Source organism: Brienomyrus brachyistius, chromosome 11 (assembly GCF_023856365.1).
Source record: "Brienomyrus brachyistius isolate T26 chromosome 11, BBRACH_0.4, whole genome shotgun sequence".
Lineage (NCBI taxonomy): Eukaryota > Metazoa > Chordata > Actinopteri > Osteoglossiformes > Mormyridae > Brienomyrus > Brienomyrus brachyistius.
This window is the reverse complement of record NC_064543.1, coordinates 7,374,325-7,396,060: the sequence shown is the minus strand read 5'-3', so window position 1 is coordinate 7,396,060 and position 21,736 is coordinate 7,374,325. Positions and strand designations below refer to the sequence as shown.

General features: G+C 43.8%; 2 protein-coding genes and 1 long non-coding RNA gene across 57 annotated transcripts; 1 reads left to right on the top strand and 2 right to left on the bottom strand.

The window, feature by feature from the left end:
* Nucleotides 1-1,989: 1,989 nt before the first annotated feature.
* slc30a4 (solute carrier family 30 member 4) lies at nt 1,990-10,773 on the bottom strand. Of its 50 annotated transcripts, none has more exons than XR_007400756.1 (10): nt 10,140-10,773; nt 9,260-9,797; nt 8,508-8,654; nt 7,877-8,030; nt 6,632-6,809; nt 4,446-4,551; nt 4,227-4,361; nt 2,971-3,787; nt 2,843-2,874; nt 1,990-2,812 (listed from the first exon to the last, which is right to left on the bottom strand). XR_007400756.1 is itself a non-coding variant. In XM_049030912.1 (8 exons), exons 2-8 carry the CDS (start codon nt 9,654-9,656, stop codon nt 3,639-3,641), a joined length of 1,266 nt encoding a protein of 421 aa, XP_048886869.1. In that variant the 5' UTR covers nt 9,657-9,797; nt 10,140-10,773; the 3' UTR covers nt 1,990-3,638. The 50 variants fall into 50 exon arrangements, 3 of the variants coding, with proteins under 3 accessions (XP_048886869.1, XP_048886868.1, XP_048886867.1); XR_007400758.1 differs by lacking the exon at nt 2,843-2,874 and adding an exon at nt 2,939-2,970 and having other exon boundaries at nt 3,003-3,787; XR_007400767.1 differs by lacking the exon at nt 2,843-2,874 and adding an exon at nt 2,939-2,970 and having other exon boundaries at nt 1,990-2,748; nt 3,003-3,787.
* LOC125751728 (uncharacterized) lies at nt 10,747-15,022 on the top strand. 2 transcript variants are annotated; one of them, XR_007400784.1, is made up of 4 exons: nt 10,747-10,905; nt 11,777-11,890; nt 13,123-13,241; nt 14,947-15,022. It is a non-coding gene; the product is annotated as an uncharacterized LOC125751728 (long non-coding RNA). The 2 variants fall into 2 exon arrangements; XR_007400783.1 differs by having other exon boundaries at nt 13,045-13,241.
* LOC125751727 (nicotinamide riboside kinase 2-like) lies at nt 11,316-17,865 on the bottom strand. 5 transcript variants are annotated; one of them, XM_049030914.1, is made up of 8 exons: nt 17,621-17,865; nt 17,278-17,368; nt 16,809-16,857; nt 16,473-16,653; nt 16,323-16,394; nt 15,844-15,950; nt 15,659-15,758; nt 11,316-12,965 (listed from the first exon to the last, which is right to left on the bottom strand). In XM_049030914.1, the coding sequence occupies exons 1-7, from the start codon at nt 17,644-17,646 to the stop codon at nt 15,670-15,672; spliced, it is 615 nt and encodes a 204-aa protein (XP_048886871.1). In that variant the 5' UTR covers nt 17,647-17,865; the 3' UTR covers nt 11,316-12,965; nt 15,659-15,669. The 5 variants fall into 5 exon arrangements, with proteins under 5 accessions (XP_048886871.1, XP_048886872.1, XP_048886876.1 ...); XM_049030915.1 differs by having other exon boundaries at nt 15,664-15,758; XM_049030918.1 differs by lacking the exon at nt 11,316-12,965 and adding an exon at nt 15,266-15,484 and having other exon boundaries at nt 15,664-15,758.
* Between the last annotated feature and the right edge of the window lie 3,871 nt (nt 17,866-21,736).

Below are 21,736 nucleotides of genomic sequence, written 5' to 3'. Positions count from 1 at the left end.
CTGAGCGCTTCTGACACCGAACGGGTGAAAATGAAATGTAACCCTTTTTCCACGCTGCCTACGTGATTGGCTGAAGTAGCACAGCATTTTCATAGGCACACATTCCGAGTCATGTGACCAGACCCAGACTGCAAGCCGCAGCCCAGACACCCACTTCCTCATCGGCAGCAAAGTCACAAAAACAGGACTCACAGTTACATTGTGTTTAGGCTGTTTCTGTTCTGAGCAGGATTTCCTAGGTCAAAATATGACCTAAAGTTTTAAAACAGAGTTTAGTCACATACCATAACTGCCTGTCATGTTGCCTGTCATAGAAAAATGGTTATAGACACACCCTGTAAGTTATTTTGTGAACAAGGAGTAACAGGCCGCTGTTTTATAACTAAACAAGAACTTGAAATTAGATATTTTTAGAAAAATAAAATTCAATTATAGAAATTGAATGAGAAGTTGCTCATTTTTAAAAGCAAGAAAGTGCCCTATAACTCAATAAAGAGCTTTATTTTTTAAACAATCCAGAACCACGTCATCATAATTCTCACTTAGGGTGCTAATCTGTCAGCTAGTACAACAAAGCTACTGTTTCATGCAGTCAGGCTAACTGGCGTCTCTAAAATGCCTGTCTTGTGCCCTGTGATGAACATTAATAACTCCTCAGTGCCCTGACCAAGTTAAGCGGTTGGAAGGCGAATAGACAGAAATCTCATTAGTTATTAGTTCTGATCTATGGCCTGGTATAGTATTTTATTGTAAATTATAACCAAATTTTAAGAATGTCACCTTTAATGTCTGACCTTTAAGCCTGACTGTCCTCAGGGTTGTAGCCATCTAGGATCTATTGAGACTCTGAATCTATGCAACTATTTGCCACAGCTTGTCACTCGGGCAACAGGTGACAATGGCAGCTGAATATCATGAACCGCACTAGACGGACCGGAGTGAACAGCTGAAACTTGGGTGTTTTGCTTGTAATATTGTGCACTTGTCTGCATGGCAGCAGTAAAACAAAATTTCCATGTAGTATTTAGTGTGTGAGAGACAGGCACCATAGTGCAGAAGGCTGGGGCAATCAGACACACTTTCTGATTAGTTCAGAGACACTGCAAAAGCTCGAGGTGTAAACCATGAGAGCTATTCACTGAGTTACAGTGCCAAGCAACTGTCAAGATTATTATGCAAATCATGACCGACTAAAGGGGATAGTTAAAAGCACACGGAGGTAAGTTACATGGTGATTATGATGAGAGTCTAATATGGGGCTCAAATCTCCAGCCCTCAAGGTACAAGTTAATGATGAGACTGAGGCACCAAATTATCACCATCCTTTAAAATAAGAGCAAAATTCATGTTTTGCTGTTGCTTCACATTTCCAGAAACTAAACAGTCCCGAACCGCCTCATGGTCTGCTTGTAACTTCAGGTTCATCTGCAGTCGAAGATTAACTCATTGTAACTACTGGCAAGAGGGAGGAGCCTGTTCTGGCCTGGTGATCATAAGGAAGGAAGGCACGAGATGAAAAACCCGTACGGGTTTGTTTAGAAACCGCTGCCAAAAAAAATGATGCCTTCTAAAACATCACATGACTTCTCTGAATGCACGAATACAACCTGAAATTAAAGAGGATTCTTTATGTGGATGGTCTTAAAATCTGGTGTTTAATTGTGCGTGTCCTTAAAATTGTAAACTTTTAAATATGAGAACAACATAATTTACCAGCAAATTTACTCAACTTCAATTAGTTTACTGCAAAAAAAAAGAGTCTATTCTAGTACACTCCTCATGGCAGTACAAGAAGTTAGTACAGTATGTACACCTTAGTTTACAAGGACTTGGCGCCATCTACTGGCAGATTAGTATCCGTGTACTAATTTTTTAACTGAGATTTTGTAAACGGGGGTCATTAAAGGGGTTTAGAAGAGCTACCATTTCAGAATCAGTTGGGGAAACGAAGGCGGATGTTCAAAGCCTTGTAAAAATGACTAAACAAAATATGGAAAAAAAAACATTTATTTCAAATTACTTATCACAGTCTTCATTTCTATGCTCAGCGGTATGTCAGTTGTATTTATGCAAAAAAGGCAGAATAACACAAATGTCAACATGAATATTTCTTAGAATAAACATAAACTTTAAAGTAGTAACATTCAAACTGCATTATGAATCTCAAACAGGACTCATTTTGTTTCTTATGGTAGATAATGAAAAACGTTTAAGTTTGCAAAAAGAAAACCAAAGAAAAGCCAGTCTTCACAATGGTTAGGATGACAAGTTTTCTATATACTTTTTCATTTAAGTATATACTCAGGTTTAACAACCTGTTACATACAACACTGCCAAGTATCTCAAAATGTAATATATCTATGCTTGGTGTATCGACATTGCTGTTATGTTTACAGAGTGCATAAGTGCTTACGGACGTATCGTCCAGGATGTTTTCATACAGCAGTTTAAAAAAAAACGTATATTTTGAATGTTGAGTGAGTAAAAATGCATGTTATCTCCTTCAGTGGAGAGCTGTGGTAAATCTGCGTTTTGAGCACCGTCCTGGAAGACGGAAGCTCATCCACAAAAAAACTATTTCTATCCTACACCATAAATTTTATTGCAAATATACCCTGTTCATGTTATTCAAAAATATTAAACATAAGCAAACACGTGTCACTCCTCCTGATAACAAGCTGGCCGAACTCAACAGGGATCCGACACGGGGATGGATATGCGCATTGTCAACGAGAAACCCACCCAGACCTGTGCATAGTCACCGAGAAACCCACCCGGACTTGCGCATCGCCACCGAGAAACCCACCCGGACCTGCGCAGTCACCAAGAAACCCACCCAGACCTGTGCATCGTCACCGAGAAACCCACACAGACCTGCGCATAGTCACCGAGAAACCAACCCCGATGTGCGTATCGCCACCAAGAAACCCACCCGGACCTGCGCATCGCCACCGAGAAACCCACCCGGACCTGCGCATAGTCACCGAGAAACCCACCCGGACCTGTGCATCGTCACCGAGAAACCCACCCAGACCTGCGCAGTCACTGAGAAACCCACCCGGACCTGCGCATAGTCACTGAGAAACCCACCCGGACCTGCGCATAGTCACCGAGAAACCCACCCGGACCTGCGCATAGTCACCGAGAAACCCACCCAGACCTGCACATTGTCACTGACAAATCCACCCGGACCTGGGACAGTTGAACGTCTCAGAGTATGGAAACATAGCTGGAAATCAGTCTTTAAAAGAGTCTGTCAAGAGTCCACCATCCTCGTTTAATATTTTCTGGCATGTTCATCAAATACTGCTTTTGATTGTGTCCAAAAAACAGAGAAACTCTAACTTGTACGTTTGTGCAGACTTTACAGGCATTCAGGCTGTCATTTGTCAGTATGTTCAAAAATGCAGACATTTGATTTTAAAGACCAGAGAAATCCTGCCTCAGAATGTGCATTAATTAACATTAAAACAATGTCCTTTGGCAATCATTAGTAAAACTACTGCATCTTGTGCGCTTTATAAATCATGTTGAGTTTAACACCGCAGAACACAGGAACAGCAACTAGCTGTGAGCAGCTGGGCCTGACTGGTTGGGGGGGGCGGGGGGGGAACAGGTCCGGAAGAGTTCCCATGCACTCAGGTCAGCTGACAGCTGAGGCACGTGACGTGTGACGTCTCCCTGTAACGCTGCAGCTGGATAGTGGACCTGGAGATCCCGTACGTGCTGGTGAGCAGATGTCGCGCCTTCGCTTGAACTTCCTCCCAGTCGTTACTGCTGGATGGTACTGTGGATGGGGAGGGAGAGAAGTGAACACCTTTAGCTCACAGCAGGGGGCGGGGGAGGGGGGAGATCGCTTCCAGCACATCCGCAGATGTTCATCCGACAACAAGTACTAACAAGTGCAAAACCTGCTTCTGAAAACCCTTAAGCTCAAGGCCCTGGCATAGTATTTGGCATCAAGGTCGAGAGACCTGTGGGTATCAGGGAACCATATAATTAGCTCCCGAATGACAAACACTGGGCGAGGTCTCACGTCATCCAAATACATACCTCACAAAGCAATTAACAGCTCAGGGTGAGCAAAACATGCACGGCTCTGGAAATTTCCACACCGCGGCCGATGACCCCCAGGGATGCAGCACTTGGCAGCTGAGGTCCAGCCAGTGCCACCTGCCCGCGTCTCAACCGATGCCCCGGAAGCAGCAGGTCCGCGCCGCACTTACCCAGGGACAAGTGGACCAGCGCGGCCGTCTTGTCCGGCGCCAAAGCCCACACATTCAGATCCTCCACCGAATGCACCTCCGCCAGTTTCAGCAGGTCTTCTCTAATGCGCGTCACGTCCAAATGCCGTGGAACCCCTGAAGTTATGGTGATACGTGCAACGCATGAGATGCGTCATCATGTAAACAACTGAAGCCAGCATTACGAAACGGACAGCTTACCTTCAAGTACAATGATCCCAGTGTCTCTTACTATTTTTACTGTGGTAAACAGGACAAGCACTGAGAAGATATACGTGCAAATCGGGTCTGCGATCTTGTATTCAGGCTGGAAGACCAAGAAAAACGTTTTTAAAACTGACGCTTGTGGCTTAAGTGGGAAAGAATTTTTAAAATTAATCATCAGAATCGCATATTTGTTAATCCTACAACATTTTTAACACCAGTAACCCTTTTCTGAGCACAAATAGCTAAACATCAGATCATAATCTATGCATCATTTTTGAAGTAATGTGCTAATATACAAATAAAATAGTGTAATGTGCATTAAAACTATACATTCAAATGAAATCGTTCACCATTAAGAATTGCGTAGGTTATACATGTTTTATAGTCCTAATTATGTCTTTTTTTAATGTGTTGTTTTTTTTCCTTTTCTAATAAAAATAAATTAAACTTAACACAAAAAAACTAAAAATGATGTTATGTTTCGATGTGAGCGTGTCCAGGATACCCACTACGGGAAACTGCATGCAGAGTCACAGAGTCCATAGCAAGACCTTAAGGATGTTACCTTAGTTAAGGTAACACTCTTAAAAGGAGAATAACAGTTAAAAATGGCAACGAAACGTTTGTACCAGGCCAGAGTTCTGAACTAATGACTAATGAATCCGGGAGAGATGCAGCAGAACGACACACTGAGCCCCCACACCGGTACTTTGGAAACGAAAAGTGTGCTAGTGGCACTGGTGGGGGGGCCAGGGGGAGGGTGATAGATACAGTTTATATAAAAAAAGAATTTAGACACCGTGGAAATCAGCTCTTGACAAAAGCGATAATATCTACAGTAACAGATTATTCACATGCCAGAATACAGTAGGGGGACTACGGCTGCCACGACAGCCTAATCCACCCCCCACCCCCCAGGGACGCCCCACGGCCTGTATTCTTAACTCCCTCCAAAAATACCACAGGATGCCCTGGACGCATCTGCCACATGCCCACTTACCACTGGGAGGTCACAGGATGCTATAACGTAGCTCATGACAATCAACCACTAGAGGGCACTCTAAGTCCAGGCACGTTCTGCAGGCTATACAACAGCCACCGGAAGCACAATATCTGGCCCCTCTGAGCACCCGAGCAGCTCCAATTTGACATAAGCTGGCTAAAAATACAGCAGAAGCTTCACATGAGAAGGTTCTACCCGCAGATCACACCAAACTTCCTGGACGGCTGGGATAAGACCTTACTTTGTCCTCCCTTGTATTTTGAGTTATGGCAATTCCCACTTTTAGCTAATTACTCAGCGGATGATAATCACCGGCAGATATAGAAGTTAAATCTCTCATACAAATGTGACATTTGACTGGATATTTGACTGGATTTCACAATAATTAAAACCTCAGGAAAAGACTTTATGTAAGACGTCTTTTCCACTACATTTGCATCTACGTTAACCGTAAATGTATGAGTATGTACAATTATACATATTTAAATTGAACATGTCTCTTTGGTTTGCTGGATAACTCCCGGAAAGGGCTACAATTACAAAGATTCTAGAATGTACAAAAAATTCCAAATATATTAAATACTCATACTGAGAAAGTGTAGAATTAGTAGCAACTCATGATTATTTTTTAACTCAGATAGACAAGTGGCATCATATTATTCAGTCGCTTCTTTCATATTGTTTTTTTTTTTTGACACGGGAAAAGTTAAATCTTCATTAAGAATGTGGGCAAACATCAGCAGATGGTCACGCCTACGAAATTAACCCAGGGGAAAAGCTGAATGGTAAAGCTGAACTTTCCGCTACCATAGGTGCCGCTTCCACCTAAGAATGATTGTGTTAGTGCCGCTGCGAATTTCACACTTCATCCGGACTTTCACTGTCACACTGCTGCTTCCCACCTCCAAGTTTTGGGTTTTGAATCCTACCCTGATCTTCCCGCCAGGTACGGGCTCTAGGCCCCCCCCACAGTACTGTTCCGGGGAAAACGGAGGGATGGATGATGCAATGTGCATATCAGTGTGACTCCTGAGATGGTCATTACACCCATGCTTTTTAGGACTGACCCATAGACTCTGGATGATACTTTATTTCTTTCTTGTTCCCTAGAATTCCTAAATGCCCGTGATGCAGAGCACCAGTGCAATCCCCGGCAGCGGGAGCCACCCCACTGTACCTTAAAGCGCACGACGTAAGCTGCCACGAGCACGCCGACGCTCTGCACCAGGTCCCCCAGGGCGTGCACGAAAGCCGCCCTGACCGCCAGGCTCCCGTGGCTGTGCGCTGTCTGCCCCGAGGTCTGATGGTGAGCATGGGAATGGACGTGGCCCGACTGGTTCAACAGGAAGCCCATTCTGCTCAAGAGGAAAAACACGGAACAGTAACGCCACAGCAGCCACGCCACACCTGTACCTGCCGAGCACCACAGGCCCTATAGCAGCCGAACACAGGTTTTATTAATTCATTTACATAAAACAAATTTCAGTAGCACAAGTTATCAGGCTGCTAACAAGAAAAGTAGCAAAATATCAAGCCTACATCAAATAACTGTAATGTCACAGAATGCAAACATTTGTATTTCATTTTTTGTTCACTCTTTTGGAGCCAAATTGGGCAGGCCGGTTGTGCTCCGGGCCGCCGAGGAGATACCAGGCAGCATAGTGATCATACAAATTCAAATTACCTTTACAGTCCCCGACTTACAACTGGGTTCCACCATCGAAATTGATGACATAAAGTCACACTGACTTAGGTGTGAAAATGACAAACAGAACTTTCCCACGGCAACCTTTGTACGTCATGCAGCGTACACTAGGTAGTAGTGATGGACAAAATGATGTTTCATGAATCATTTGCTGTATTTTTTGTCTCCACTAGATGGTGCTCTATATTGGCAGGAAAAAAATGGCAGGAAGCATGCGCCGAAGCAAACCAAGAGCACCATCTAGTGGGATCAAAAAATACAGTAAATGGTTCATGAAATGTCATTTTGTCAATCGCTACAGGTTCCGCATCGCCGATGGGCATATGGCTCCCTGAAATTTATTTTTACATTCATTTTCTTAATATAATAATAATAAAAAAACTTCAGTCATAGGTTGTAAGTATGTAGTATTAACCAATAAATATCTATTATTAATCAGGAGCAATTCAGATTAAACACCAATACAAAGACTACAGCTGACTTGAATGAACAATCTCAGAGCCCAAGTCCTTAACCGCTATGCCACCTGGTGCCCTTAATAGGAACACAATTTGTGCTCAGTGGCTAAATCTAACTCGATAGGCTCAGACACATCAGGCACATCAGGCTCAGGATCCACCTCTTCACCTGTACAGGCCAACATCTGACTCTCCAAGAGAAGGAAAAGGGCTTCACAGCTTTAATCAATAAAAATTTGCTGCAGCACAATCCGCTCACATTAGGTTGACGGCCACACCGACTGCCGCGGTAATGAGCATGACATCCCCATCGATGTCAAAGTCCTGATGGATGGTCCTCTGGACGGCCTCGTTCAGAAGCACGGCAGTCAGGATGTATATCAGCAGCACGCTGATGGCGGCAGAGACTACCTCTGTAAAATAAAATGAAGAATGCCGTTAATGAGTAGGAAGGATACTCCAGCATTCTTAGGCCATCAAACATGTACATCACATTCGGTGACAATTAACATCCCCACAGAGGAAGGCGTACTTAAGAGTCCATTAAAGCAAGTTAAAAGAAGGCTTAAGCGATACAGCAACATACTGATTGCCAAAAAAAAAAGACAAAACTATGTGCTTCTGACAGCTAGGAAAATACAATGACAACCTGTGGTTATGGGATATCCCTGCGGAAAGACCCGTGCTACTTCACGCTCTGAACCTCAGACAATGTGTCGTTCATTATTCCACAGAAAGGAGAACAAGATCTGGCACAGCACACCTACAATCGCAGCCATGCGAAAAGTCCATTTGTGCTCATTCCTGTAACTCACAATAACAGTCCTCACTGAATGAGGGTACTTCCCGAAACATCACCAAATGTCAAACCAGTCGAGTGATTGTCTTACCAAGACGGTGCAATCCGAAAGTGAACCTTTGGGTTGGGGGTTTTGAGGACAACCAGAGTGCAAGCAGGGACACAAGAATACCGATAAGGTCCGTCAGCATGTGCAACGCATCGGTCATGATCGCTAGGCTATTGGCCACATAGCCACCTTAAAGACAGAGAGACGATGAAGTTGGTTAAAATGTGGCACGAAAAATCACGACACACATTCACATTTCATTTACAGATCTCGTATCTCATTGACCAAACACTATTAACAGAATCTAAACTACGCACAAATATCGCTCTTACCTCTTACAGGAGCAAACCCACCAACTATCTTCCTAAAAAGCAGTTTTGCCAGATTCCTCAGACTTAAATATCTGCTACACCAACCACAGATACAGAGTGAAGAGTGAGAATACATCCCAAAAGAACAGATTCTGGAAGCCCAACACCAGATGTTATGCATTTCTTGTCAAGTACGTTTTCCTACAGTGGAAGTCATGTATGCATTTTAATGGCAACATTCCTAAAAAAAATTATGTGCCAGTTATTTATTACAGTCCAAGACAGACAGCTACATCTGGATGTTTGCGGTTTGATCTATCCCTCGGTCCACTTAACTCAGTGTAATACTCAACAGATCTTTTATTTGAAATAAATGTGCTTATCATCACTCATCTTAATTTCATTTTCAGGATGCTTTGGTCATATATTCCATAACACAACGCTTTACTTGCAGTGTGCTGGAACCTGAACGGCTTCCCTTACCTATGAGCTCGCCTATCATAAAAAGGAAATAGAGCAGGGCAGCACAGCCCAGCTTCTTCATCACCCTGCTCCGCTTCACCTTCTCTTTCCTCTTCGTGCAGTTCGCACAAGGGTCTAAGATCACCCCCGGACCGCCGCCGAGGGACGACGAATCCAGGAGCGACTCGTCATCATCCACCACCGTGTTTACCAGCGAGCCATTGGCGTGGGACTCCGCTGGGCAATCCGGCTCCCCAGAAATGACAACTTTCAGTTTCTTAAATGTGGGGGTGTCCTCGTCATCATCCTCAGTCCGGTCATGTGAGAAATCAAAACTAGCCGTGTCGCTAAGGTCCCATTCAGTGGGCTCCTTCTTAAAGAAGGTCTTCATCTTTCCCAGAAAATTTGCACCTGCCATGACTTCACACCTCTAGCACACCTGAAAGTACGAGTCAAACACTTTGCTTCCCCAGACAGCTGGCTGTCATATATGTTGGGTTTTGAATACTGTAGCAAAACGTTGCACTCCCTTTAAAATGGCTTACGAGTTAGTGGAATCCTAGAGGACCAAAAAAAAAAGTAAGTTGTTATGTATATTACAGACGTGTCTCTGCCTGTTATTTATACAAAACGGCCATGGCACTATCGATCACAGACTAAATCATTAAGCAAGCAGTCGATTTCTTTCAGCATCACTCAGCAGTAACTAATAAGTCACAATTTATTATGATAACAAGTCCAGTAATTATTAACTAACTCACACAAACGTCTGTCAAATCTGTAGGTATGAAGAAAGATCTAAATGTAGTACAATTATCTAAGCCACACTCTAAACAAACGTTTCAACAACACAATATATTAAAATATAGGCAGCAGATGATAAAGACGTTAAAGTACTCACGTCCACTCTCCGATTACAGGGGGAAAGTCAGCTAGCTACCCGTGTTCGTTCGTCATTCCGCAGTTATCAGGTTACTCTCAACGAGACGAAGGTACCGAGCTGCCCCGTTGACACGAACAGCCCGGTTAGCTGGCTGCCTACAGTCAACAACGTAAGTGCGGACTGAGGGCGACAGGAAATACAAAAAAGCTTAGCGGACACCGATTCGCTCCTTTTTCACTTATTCGATGTCAAAGCGACTCAAAAGTGCAGCCAATGCAAAGCAGCCGTCGTATAATAAAATAGCCGAAACAGCACAGCGCCCGAATCCAGTATTACCTGACTTGCACTTTCCTGTTTCAGAAAATGAAAACGAAAGAATAAATATGATAATTTATGTATAAACTATCTAAATAAAACACCAGATTCCGAATCACCAGTAATCACCAATAACAGATACTATCTACTATTACTATTATTGTATCTTACCAGCTATACGTTGAGACTAATAAAACACATTTTTACGACTGTACACAATCAGAGTCACATGACGCTGGTGTGGTCACATGATGCTGGTATGGTCACATGACGTCGCTCTAGTTCAACTATACATTCCAAGACACGTTGTTCGCAGTATGACGAAAAGCTGACAGTTCTTAGGTCTGAAAGAAAGTGGTTTTTAAGAATTAGACACGGCGGATAAAATGCAAATAACTTTTTTGTTCTTTTATTTTCAATGCGTATACCAAGGATATATTTAAAATTCTTATTCGGACGAATTTGCCACGTAGGTGATGACTTTTCCCATGATGTAAAGAAAGCTGTGTGGCTGTTTAATGTTAAATTACTAGGTGCAGAAATGTTTGAATACATTGTCACAGTATGGAGGCGGTTATTTCAGGATTCAATATAATTTAAATTAAAAATTATTTATAGATAAATAATTCGAGGTGCAATTTCTCTGCAGACTAGAAAAATGCAGACACGGAGTTTTGGTGAACGATGTGTTTTGACAAATTGACACTAGGTGGTAGCAGAGACCTAAAATTACTGCCAATATTTTCAAATTCAAGTTTGCATTTTCTACAACTGTGAAACTGATGAATATGCTTTGAAAAGGATTGTTTTATTTTGTGAATGTGTATAACTTGTATAAAGCAGTAATTTATTCGATTTGGTGATGCAGGACTTCAGAGGAATGTTTTATTATTCCATTTATTAGTGTTGTTTCCACTCGATAAACACAGAGATTCAAACAAAAAAATCAGTTTTAATTGTCTGTCAATCAAGGTGTTGCAGTGCTGAAATCCTATAAGTACCCAGGACCAAAGCTGTTGGCATAGAAGAGAAATGTCATTAAACATTTTCTTTGAGTATACATTACCTTTAAAAAGCATCACATTTTGCAAAATACCAATAATTTTCCAATTTTTGGGGCACATACCACATAATTTTAACGTTGAAGATTAAACAATCCTGGCATTTTTGTTGACAAAATGTAAGATGAATTTCTTTTTTGAAGAAAAATATTATTGGCCTACCTCATCTCCCTTCTCAGCTTTCTATAAACTGTCTATTTTTAATCTTACTACAGACAGGAAATGGCTCCCAGCCAATGCCATTTACTGTACTTCTGGTTTACGTTCTTTTGGATTTAGAAATTACCCTTGTGGGAGACTGAACTCAAACCTCAGACACGCCAGACTTGAGTTCAGGGGGCACAGGGAGTATTTGAGAAGCCAGACAGGACTGCGGAAGCAGAGGATTTTGAGGTCAGTGTTGTTCCGCACCCCCCTCCTCGCCCCCACGATTCATGGTTCTCATTTAAACTTGCTTCTCCGTTTATGGCTTCAGCTGTGAGGGAAAAACAAGCCACCGACTCCACAGATATTCAGCAGCAAGCGGTGGAAGAAGACGGCTGTCGTTCTGTCTAAGTAAACAATGAATCACCCTGGTGACAAGTAGGGTGACCTCGGCTCTCTCTGGAGCTGAAGGAACTCTCCAATAAAAAAAACGGCCAGCTAAGAGCATGGCTTCAGTCTCTCGACCGCCTATTCTTGCACCGTAATTTTTTCTCAAACCTTAGAGCTGAAGTGGACCTGAAATATTTCATCAACATATAACCCAAATACATTAAAAAAAAAAAAACCTTCAGAAGGCAATCTTCCAGATGCATTCATAGTCAAATTATATATCCATAAAATATGGTTTGTTACTTCGGACGAAAAGGTAACACCATATTTATGTATTTATTTATATAAGAGTTTTGAGTGAAGCAAATAATTGTCTTTAATATGTGGAAGTGCTTTAATACTCGTCATTTTGATCAATGAAATGTAACGGAGCCACTAATTTCTGGACCTGATATAAAATATCTTTATTTCACAACAAAGAGGGGTGACAAATGAGAAGTAAATAATCAACACAAAATGTTTTCAAATACTAAGCCAAATGGGCTCATGCTATTGCCGATTGTATTTTCTGTCCACAGAAAAGCTGTCGTCAGTTTCGCCTAAATATGATTTATATTTTATGGGGGGACACAAAAAAATACTTTAATTTGACATGTCATTTCACATTCAATGAAAAAGGAGAATTTAATTAAACCACTTTTGCCCGCCTTTGCGGTTGTGTTTTGCATGTATATGGGAGAGCGGAAGGTACTGTTTTGTTGACTTCTGAAGGAAAGTAGTTGGTGGAATTTTGTTTTCTTAAACAGATGTTTTGCCCTCATTTCAAGTCTTACCTCAGTAGCCATAGGACTGCTGGTGGTTTGAGTGGATTAGTGGCTGTTTTCTCCAGCAGGCTGTCTGAATCTCTCCAGTGGAGACCCTCCAGCACGTCCGCCTTAACCATATGGGGGAGAAAAAAATGTCTTGTGTAAAGATTTATTGTGTTGTTTATTTTATATCTGGCCCGACCACAGGAGGCCTGAGCGAGTTGTGTGCCCACTGTCTACCACACGTTTGGGGGCCAAAAGTGACGCCTTCATGCCATTCAGCAGGCTGTGGGCGGTTTATCCAACACATTTCGCCATGGAAACCCTCGAGAAGAGCTGCAGTACCAGGACTGGTGTCACCTTGCACACTCGCCACAAAGGAAGGCTCTTTCACTTAATACTCAGTAAGTGAATCATTCCTATACAGAGACATTTGCCCTAAGACTTGTCTGAACCACAACCTGTTTGAAGTTGCTGTTGCTGAAATACTGTCACCACACAAACCGTTAGTTGAAGGAACATGTCTAGTTGGGGCAGTGATTAGCTCATTGGGTTAGGGAGGCTCTCAGCCTGTATCCAGAAGGTCGTGGGCTCAAGGCCCTTAACCCTAACTGCCCCATGGATGCTGGCTTATCCTGCTTTTCTTCCGTGCATGTGGCCTCGGACAGAAGTATCTGCTAAATATACGAATGAGACACTTTGAGTAACGTCCCTGGTTAGATGTGTGCAGACACGACTCGATGCAGTATATTCAGTCTGTGAGTCTGGGGCTAGAGAAAAATACTACACAGTAGTGTGTACAGGGGTGCTGTAAGGGGGGGGGGATTAGGATGATTCCAAGGGCCACTGAGTGACTGGGGGCCTAAAAAATTTGGACAGTAACTAGATTGGTCTGGACTGGGGGGGGGGGGGACAATATGCTATGCTTTCATGGGGCCCAAAGTTTTCAGCAACACCCCAAGAGTAAAAGTAGGTGGACGCCACAGAACCAGGGGGGGCCATGTAAGATCAGACATTTGAGAGACAATGAAAGACATGCATACTGTTGCATACAGCTCTAAAGACACAGACATGCATAATGACTAATCTTAAAAACCTGTGTCCTTTCTGCTTCAATACGATTTGAACTCTAAGAGAATATATTTATATATCAGATTTGTTAACTGGAAATACATCACGTCACTGCAAATGGACGATGCATTACTCTGCTCCTTGGCCTGGAGTCACTTCAATCTGAGTACTGATTTTTAGATGCTGTAAGTGAAAACTCACTGTTCACTACGAAATGCAATTTCCTTTATTTTTCAGGGTCCCTTTCTTACATTATGACGACCAGGTTTGATTAATGTGGCTAAATATACGACAAAGCATGAAATAAATATCTTCCTTCTTCTAAGCTGAAATTCATGCAAGTGTGCATGTGATCAAAAGCCCCCAGGGAACTCCCAGCACAGAATTGGGGTGACCGCCCCCTTGCATTGTGGGGGGGGGGACAGACAGACCTGGCCATCACCTAACAAATAAATGGGGCCTCGCTACACAACATTGGTCTGAACAGATTTGCTTGAAAACAGCTTAGCGAAAGCTCTTCATGCACCTACCCTAGGTGACTGCCAGCACTCCTTTATTAGTCCATGGGCATGTTTGACTATCCACAATAATAGACTTTAAAATAAGGAAATCAAACTCCCATGAATTGAAAAATGTTACAGCACATTCAAGGAATAGAAAGTGCCAGATCTTCAAGTGTTACTCAGAGTTTAGAAGAAAACACACCCTTCAATGCCGTTACACACGACCTACGAATGTGTTCCCTTTAGAAACGTGAATGAGATTCCATCTTTTAAAAGGACCACCTTTCCTAGGGCAGAAGACGCCGCCACAAGGCCGGATGCTGCCGATTATACATACAAAACATGGTGGCAGACGGGGTAACGTGGGGGTGGATGGAGAAATGGAATTTACCTCAAGTCTGAAGCGAATGAGTCAGTATTTAATAAAAGAAAGTCAAAATGAGCAGTTTGCCCTGGAATATTTGGGTGGGGTCTTTCCTACCACCATACTCCCACACATGGTTTTATTGGCCAGATGATCTGTGTTTTCATTTAGGTTGAGGGGGAAAAGAGAGAAAACAAAAGGAGAGCAATGGCTTAATCCTAAGAACTTCTGTCTAAAGTCGAGCGCTGAGGTAAGTGCCCACGCGTGACCCATTTTTATTTTGGGACACAGTCACACAGCCCCACACACAGATAGAAAACGTTTACAAACCAACAGCTGCTAGAGAAATGAAGTTAGAATCTGAAACCTTTGCACTCACGCTCCCGGAGGGCTGACGCTGTGCCCCTTAATTCCATAACCTTTTCAGCCTAGTGACTGAAACGTTCAGCGGTTCATTAAGTGAAATGAATAATAAAAATAAATCCAAAACTGGAGCAGGAGGCAGAGTTTATTGACAAGTCAATTTAGATAAAACCATTTCAAAGTGTCAAAGCAATAAATACGGCAGATATAAAACTGAACCAGTAAATGACACGAGATAAATATTAAAAGTTTCAGCCAACTTAATAAGCGGCTGCCACTTAAAGCTTAAGGCAAAGCACCGTCTCCCCCCACATGTAGAATATATTCCCTCAGCAGATCATGTGACCTAAAGGAAAAAAAACAGCCACTTATTTGCTCTATTGTCAAACCTATCTTTGGAAAGGCACTAAATATAAAGCAATGATAAATAAGGAAACTTTTAGCAAGAGTAACCAGTAACTGAACAGAATTACATATATAATATTCTTAATTATCCCCCCCCCCAGTCTCTCACACACACCTCACCCTCGTTCACTGCAGTCGCATTTGGATAGCATTTTGTATCTCTCCAAAGACTGCATTATACAGCTGCTGTCTTGCCATGGTCCCATCCAGCTGCACTGTAGGACATGAGATTTCAAAATTAGACAACTGTTAAAATGGCACACAATCCAAATCAGGCATTTCAGGAGACCATGAACTTACCAACATCAACCCCAGTCTCCTCCATGATGGCCTTGTGTTTTAGATACATGGGCCACACGTGACCATCAAACAGTCCTGGTGGGTCTGGCACCAGGTATTTCCTTGACCTACAGAAAGAAGATGGATGAAGATTTCAACAACGCAGAGCCCGCCTGCCCATTTTGAAAGCAGGTATCCATCCTTTGTTCAGCGCTTGTTTGACAGGCTCCAGCAACGTTTCCCAATCCAGTCCTTGAGGACCCGCAGACAGTCAACATTCTTGGTTCTCAAAATTTTGGACTGTCTGGAAGGGAGCGAAAATGTGGGGCATCCGGCAGGGAGCAAAATCATGGACTGTCTGTGGGTCCCCAAGATCCAGATTGGAAAACACCGGTCTTTGCAGAAACAGTCACTCTAAAAAATGTCAGAAATGTACAGATTTAAAAATTACAAGATTAACGTCACTAGAATATTCTGTGGCATGTTAGTAATAACCTCACCCCCTCCTCTTCCTGCACTCTTCATACGGGAGGTAAATGAAGTAGCGCTGGTCAAAAACGTCGATCAAAGGTCTGGGAGGAAACACAAAGAACACTCAAGGACTTGAGCTCCATGCTAAAGGAGAGCAGGGCAGTGAGCCCACAACCTACCCGTGCGTGTAGAGCAGAAATCCCTCCACGATAAGGATGTGGACCTCCGCGTCCGACGTCTGCGGGGCCCCCTCCCTTTCTGAAGCGCTGCCGATGCCATGTGACCGCTCGAACTTCGACGGGTTCTCAAGCCAGGCGTGGATGGTGCTCATCATCGCCTCCATGTCCAGAGCGGCGATCACTGAGGCGGGGGAGGAACAGGAGAATGAGAAAGGAACATGGACAGATGTTCAGCAGGCGTCCTGCATGTGGGCCATGCAAATGCATCGAGGTGCCCGTGTCGCTCATACACACAGGCGTGCGGGCAAAACCCCCTCTGAAGAGGGGCCAGCTTACCATCATACTGCTTAAAGCCATCTTCACCCACTTCAATCTGATCTTGGGGCTGAAACATACATGGATGAGATACTCCTGTACAATCTAAAAGGCAAATGCCCTGAAGACTGTTCTGTGCAACTAAACAGGCAGGTTTAACCTTCCAGCCCAAAACGATCCAGATAAAGAGGAACGAGGTTTAAAATATCCCACTGCAATGCGCTACAGCAAAAAAATAAAAAAAACTTCTGATATAAATTGTAAGGGACGTCTAATATACAAAATGGGTGAAGTACTCACATAGAAATACGGTCGAATGAGTAAAAAGCTGTTACGTTATTATGAATAGGGGAGTTAGATTTTTAAAAAAACTGCCATTGATTAAATAACTAATATATATTTACAGTGTGCTCACTTTCGCCCTATTTTATTTATGTGGTTAAATTGTGGTTAAGTTGATCGGGTGAACCAGCAGTTTGAAAGAACTCACCTTGAAAAAGTCGTCTTGATGAACGACACAGCAGTGGGGCAAGTTTTCCATTAACTTGTTAGTAAGGGTAGTTTTACCCCCGTTTGTTACCCTGTGAGGTGTGAAAGACATACTACGTTAGGTAACAGGAAGACATTTTAATTTACACTAATATTGTTTAAATCCGCTCCTGCGCAGTAAATGTTGAGTTTGAACCAGCGCAGCATCAGATGGGAAATTCAGAAACGTGCATAAGTCTGCATATACCGTTAATGCCACACGTGCACATTAAATCTGCTGTCTGGTATAACGGGCTGGTAATTCTACCCCTACTTTAATTACGAACCCATTCTCTACGACTCACCCGCCGATGCCGATGACGAACTTCATCCCTGAAGTCAGACAGCGAGCGCAAAAGTCCAGGAAGCCGCTGATGGAGCCGGGGTGGAGGAGCGCAGCGACGGACGAAAGCGTGCAAGAAGAGGCGAAAGGAGAACGTCAGCTACTCGGCTCCTCCATCGCGTGTTTTGCGGAGAAAGCAGGGCGAGATCTGTTACTAACTCTCAGCTGAAGACGAACGGAGGAAAAGTCACTTTTCCCACACAATGTAACTTCGTGCGTGATTGGCTATATAAACTGTAGCCCCCCAGCGGAAACGACATATTTACAGCCAACCAGGAGGAGAGGAATATATTTTGCCCCTCCCGAATATCCACCCAATGAAGGCTTCAGAAGTGCTATACGGCTGCGGGTCAAGTGGTGTTAATTTTTTTCCACGTCTTTTTAAGTTGAATGTATTTCGACGGTGAGATGGCTGCGCATAGCCGGGCTTACTACCCCGTGTACAGTTATTGTTGTGAAGAGTTGTCTTCGCTTTATGGGTTTCCCAGTGTGTGTCTCGATCTGTTCCAGTGACTCGTGTGTTTCAGTGCCCTTTGTAAATAGTTACCATGTGTATGCCTTACAGTCCAACGTCAGATGTGTTCCAGCATAGAGTTGTGGTTATTTATGTGTGATTTTCATAAAGACAGGTTTCTTGCCTTAAAAAACGTTTTTCTTGTTCTTACCATGTGATGCTGGGGTTTGCCAGTTATTATACTGGTATCAGATGTGAGATGCCAGAAGTGGCCCCACTGGTGCTACTGAAGCTAGTCCACTTGCATTTCACTCTGGAAGTCCTTTCCAACCTGGCAAACCTGTGGGCGGCACTGGAGAAGCAGTGGCGACCACCTTGCTGCAAGGCCAGCACTGGATGGCATGGTGCTATTATTTGTTGGTGCTAAGGGGAGAAGGGGCACTGGGAACACTATCGAGACCAGAAGCCCACACCAGCAAACGAGCTGAGAGCAGTCCAGTGAGGCAGGCATCACCCTGGTCCTCTCCAGGGCATCCTGAAGCTGCCATTAACAGCTCAATGGTCCCCCGTTGGAGACGATGTCAGCGAACGCGGGAGACGGGAGCTTCCAGAGACTCTGGCCGGGGGGTGGGGGGGGCTCTCAGCTCGCTGGCCGCGAGCAGGCGTGCTGCACACTGGATGCTTGGCTGGCTCAGGAGCACCAGGAACCCAAAGAGCAGCAGCATGGAGTAGATGCATGCAGTAGAACCAACAGGACTATGAGCAGCGGCTGGAGGGGCTGGCTAGACGGGAGTGCGAGCGCGGCAGCCAAGCAGGCGGGCGGCATGCAGGTGGACGTGGAGAAGGGGCAGCGCACCCTGGACAAGCTGCGGGTGGAGATGGCCTGCAGGAAGCGGCTGCGCGAGGCCACCTGATCCAAGGAGCAGGAAGGACAACGAGCCCCACCAAGCCGTGCAAGGTGAAGGGCCAGCGCATGACAGCTTCTCGGTCTCCTCTGCCTCACCCATCACTGGAAACGGCACACTAGAGGCTGCCACCAGACATCTAGGACTCGTTTCAGAGCTGAGGGGGGGGGCAGGGTATGGTGGTCCTCAGGGGGGGGCAGTGTAGTGCCCTTCACATATCGGAGCCTATTAGTATTTCCCAGCATGCTCAAGAGTCGTGTAAACAGCCCCATGTGTAATTGTTGTTGTAAATAGTTGTACTGTGTCTTTAGTTTATGTAAATGTGTTTGCCTCTGAGTGGCCAGATCTGTGCCAGTGACTCGCGTGTTTCCATGCCCTTTGTAAACTGTTACCGTGTGTGTGCCTGACAATCCAGCATCAGGCCTCCTTGTGTTCCACCGGTACCTGTGATGGACTGGTGGTTGTTGTTTGCTTATGATTATTTTAAGGGCTGATCTTATAAAGCACATCGTCTTTCAGACAGGTGTCGTCTCCCTCTTTTGTGCCACCGCAATACTCTGGTCAGCTGACTAATACCGACTTAAAATGAATAAGCAAGGAACCAATACATCAGTCATTTGAAGCAGGAGTACTGAATATTATATGTAGTAGAGCAAGATTTTTTTAAAACCTTTTTTTGTTGATTAATCTTCAATAAGCATAATACATTGTTTTTGTGAGTCTTGTTTATGAAAAGTACTATAGGAATCAAATATATTATTATTATTACTATTGTTGTTTTTGCTGTTCTTGTTAGATCTTTTATGTGGAAATATCATGAAAATATTTTATTTCTTCATATTATATGTTTAACTTTTCTTTATAGCCATTCTAACTCAGTTTATTCTTTGTTTTGAAGCATTTCAGTAAAACCGCGATGCTGTCATTTGAGGCTAAAACCAAAATAACAGCCAGCCCCATGTTTACGGCCCACAGTTACGGTTTTTCGGTCCAAAAAAAGACAATATGGGACTCACATCCGTATGATATGATCTCCATTACTCAACATTCTTAACCGGTGCTAAATAAGGCACCTTAAACTTAGCAACAGACAATAACTACCTTTCTTTAAAACTTTTTTTTTTTATCATCCTGCAAGATCTAGGTCAGTGTCATATAAATATTGGTATATATTAGCAAAATGCACAGAATTTGCAGTTTATGAAAAAACACAAATGTGTATTAATTCCCATTGCTTTGGTAAAACTGCAATTTCCTTGTGCAGCGTATTCAGAAATAGTCGCAAAAAAGAAGTAATTTAGAAAACATGTTTTGGGTGCAAATTTCCCTTCATTTAACACAATCACATTATAAGGTGACATATGGGTAATTTATTGCCCGTAGGTGTGCGTGTGTGAGTGAATGGTGTGTGAGTGTGCCCTGCGATGAGCTGGCCCCCCATCCTGGGTTGTTCCCTGCCTCATGCCCATTGTTTCCGGGATAGGCTCCGGACCCCCCGCGACCCAGTAGGATAAGCGGTTTGGAAAATGGATGGATGGATGGATATGGGTAATTTAACGTATATTTTTTGTCCTATTCACCCAGTTTCTCAAAAGGCTCTTATTTGTGGCTGTTTTACTGCTTGCCCCCCCCCCCCCCCATTATAACATCATGATTATTATCAATGCAGAGCTGTAATGTATTTGTGTCAGTGAATATAAAAAGCATGCTATTCTCACACCCTAACAGTAACCTCACCAGTTGTTCATTGCAGTCACTTAAATCACTAATTTTAAGTCTGTACAAAGTAATATACGTGGAATTTTCAATTGTCAATCATCCATTTCCAGTAACCACATATTCAATTCGGGATCACGGGGGGGTCCAGATCCTATCCTGGAATGCAAGGCAGGGAACGACCCAGGATGGGACGCAAACCCATTGCAGGGCACACTCACCCCCAGCATTTACAATTTGGCAGTCTAATTAACCTCAGTGGGGGCGGCATGGTGGTGCAGTGGTTAGCACTGTTGTCTCACACCTCTGGGACCCGAGTTTGAGTCTCCGCCTGGGTCACATGTGTGTGGAGTTTGCATGTTCTCCCCATGTCGTCGTGGGGTTTCCTCCGGGTACTCCGGTTTTCCCCCACAGTCCAAAAACATGCTGAGGCTAATTGGAGTTACTGAATCGCCCATAGGTGTGCATGTGTGCGTGAATGGTGTGTGAGTGTGCCCTGCGATGGGCTGGCCCCCCATCCTGGGTTGTTCCCTGCCTCGTGCTCATTGCTTCCGGGATAGGCTCCGGACCCCCCGCGACCCAGTAGGATAAGCGGTTTGGAAAATGGATGGATGGATTAACCTCAGTGTGTTTTTGGACTGTGGGGGGAAACCGGAGTACCCAGAGGAAACCCCACAACAACATGGGGAGAAGATGCAAAGTCCACACACGGGGCCATTGTGGAGACTCAGACCCTTGGCCCAGTGGTGTAAGGCAACAGTGCTAACCACTGCACTAACCACTGCACTACCACACCACCCTTCAGTTATGATGTAAAATGCAAATCAACCAGCAAAATGGGTCATTAAAAGAGGAAATATTGTACACAGACATGCCCATTCATGAGTACTGCTTGTCCGGCATCACAGTTTCATTACACAGGTTGTGGCTACCATCTACGTGAAGGACAGACGTGTGAAAATAACACAGAGTTCACTTTGAGGTTGTGTTTGCCCCATCCAGT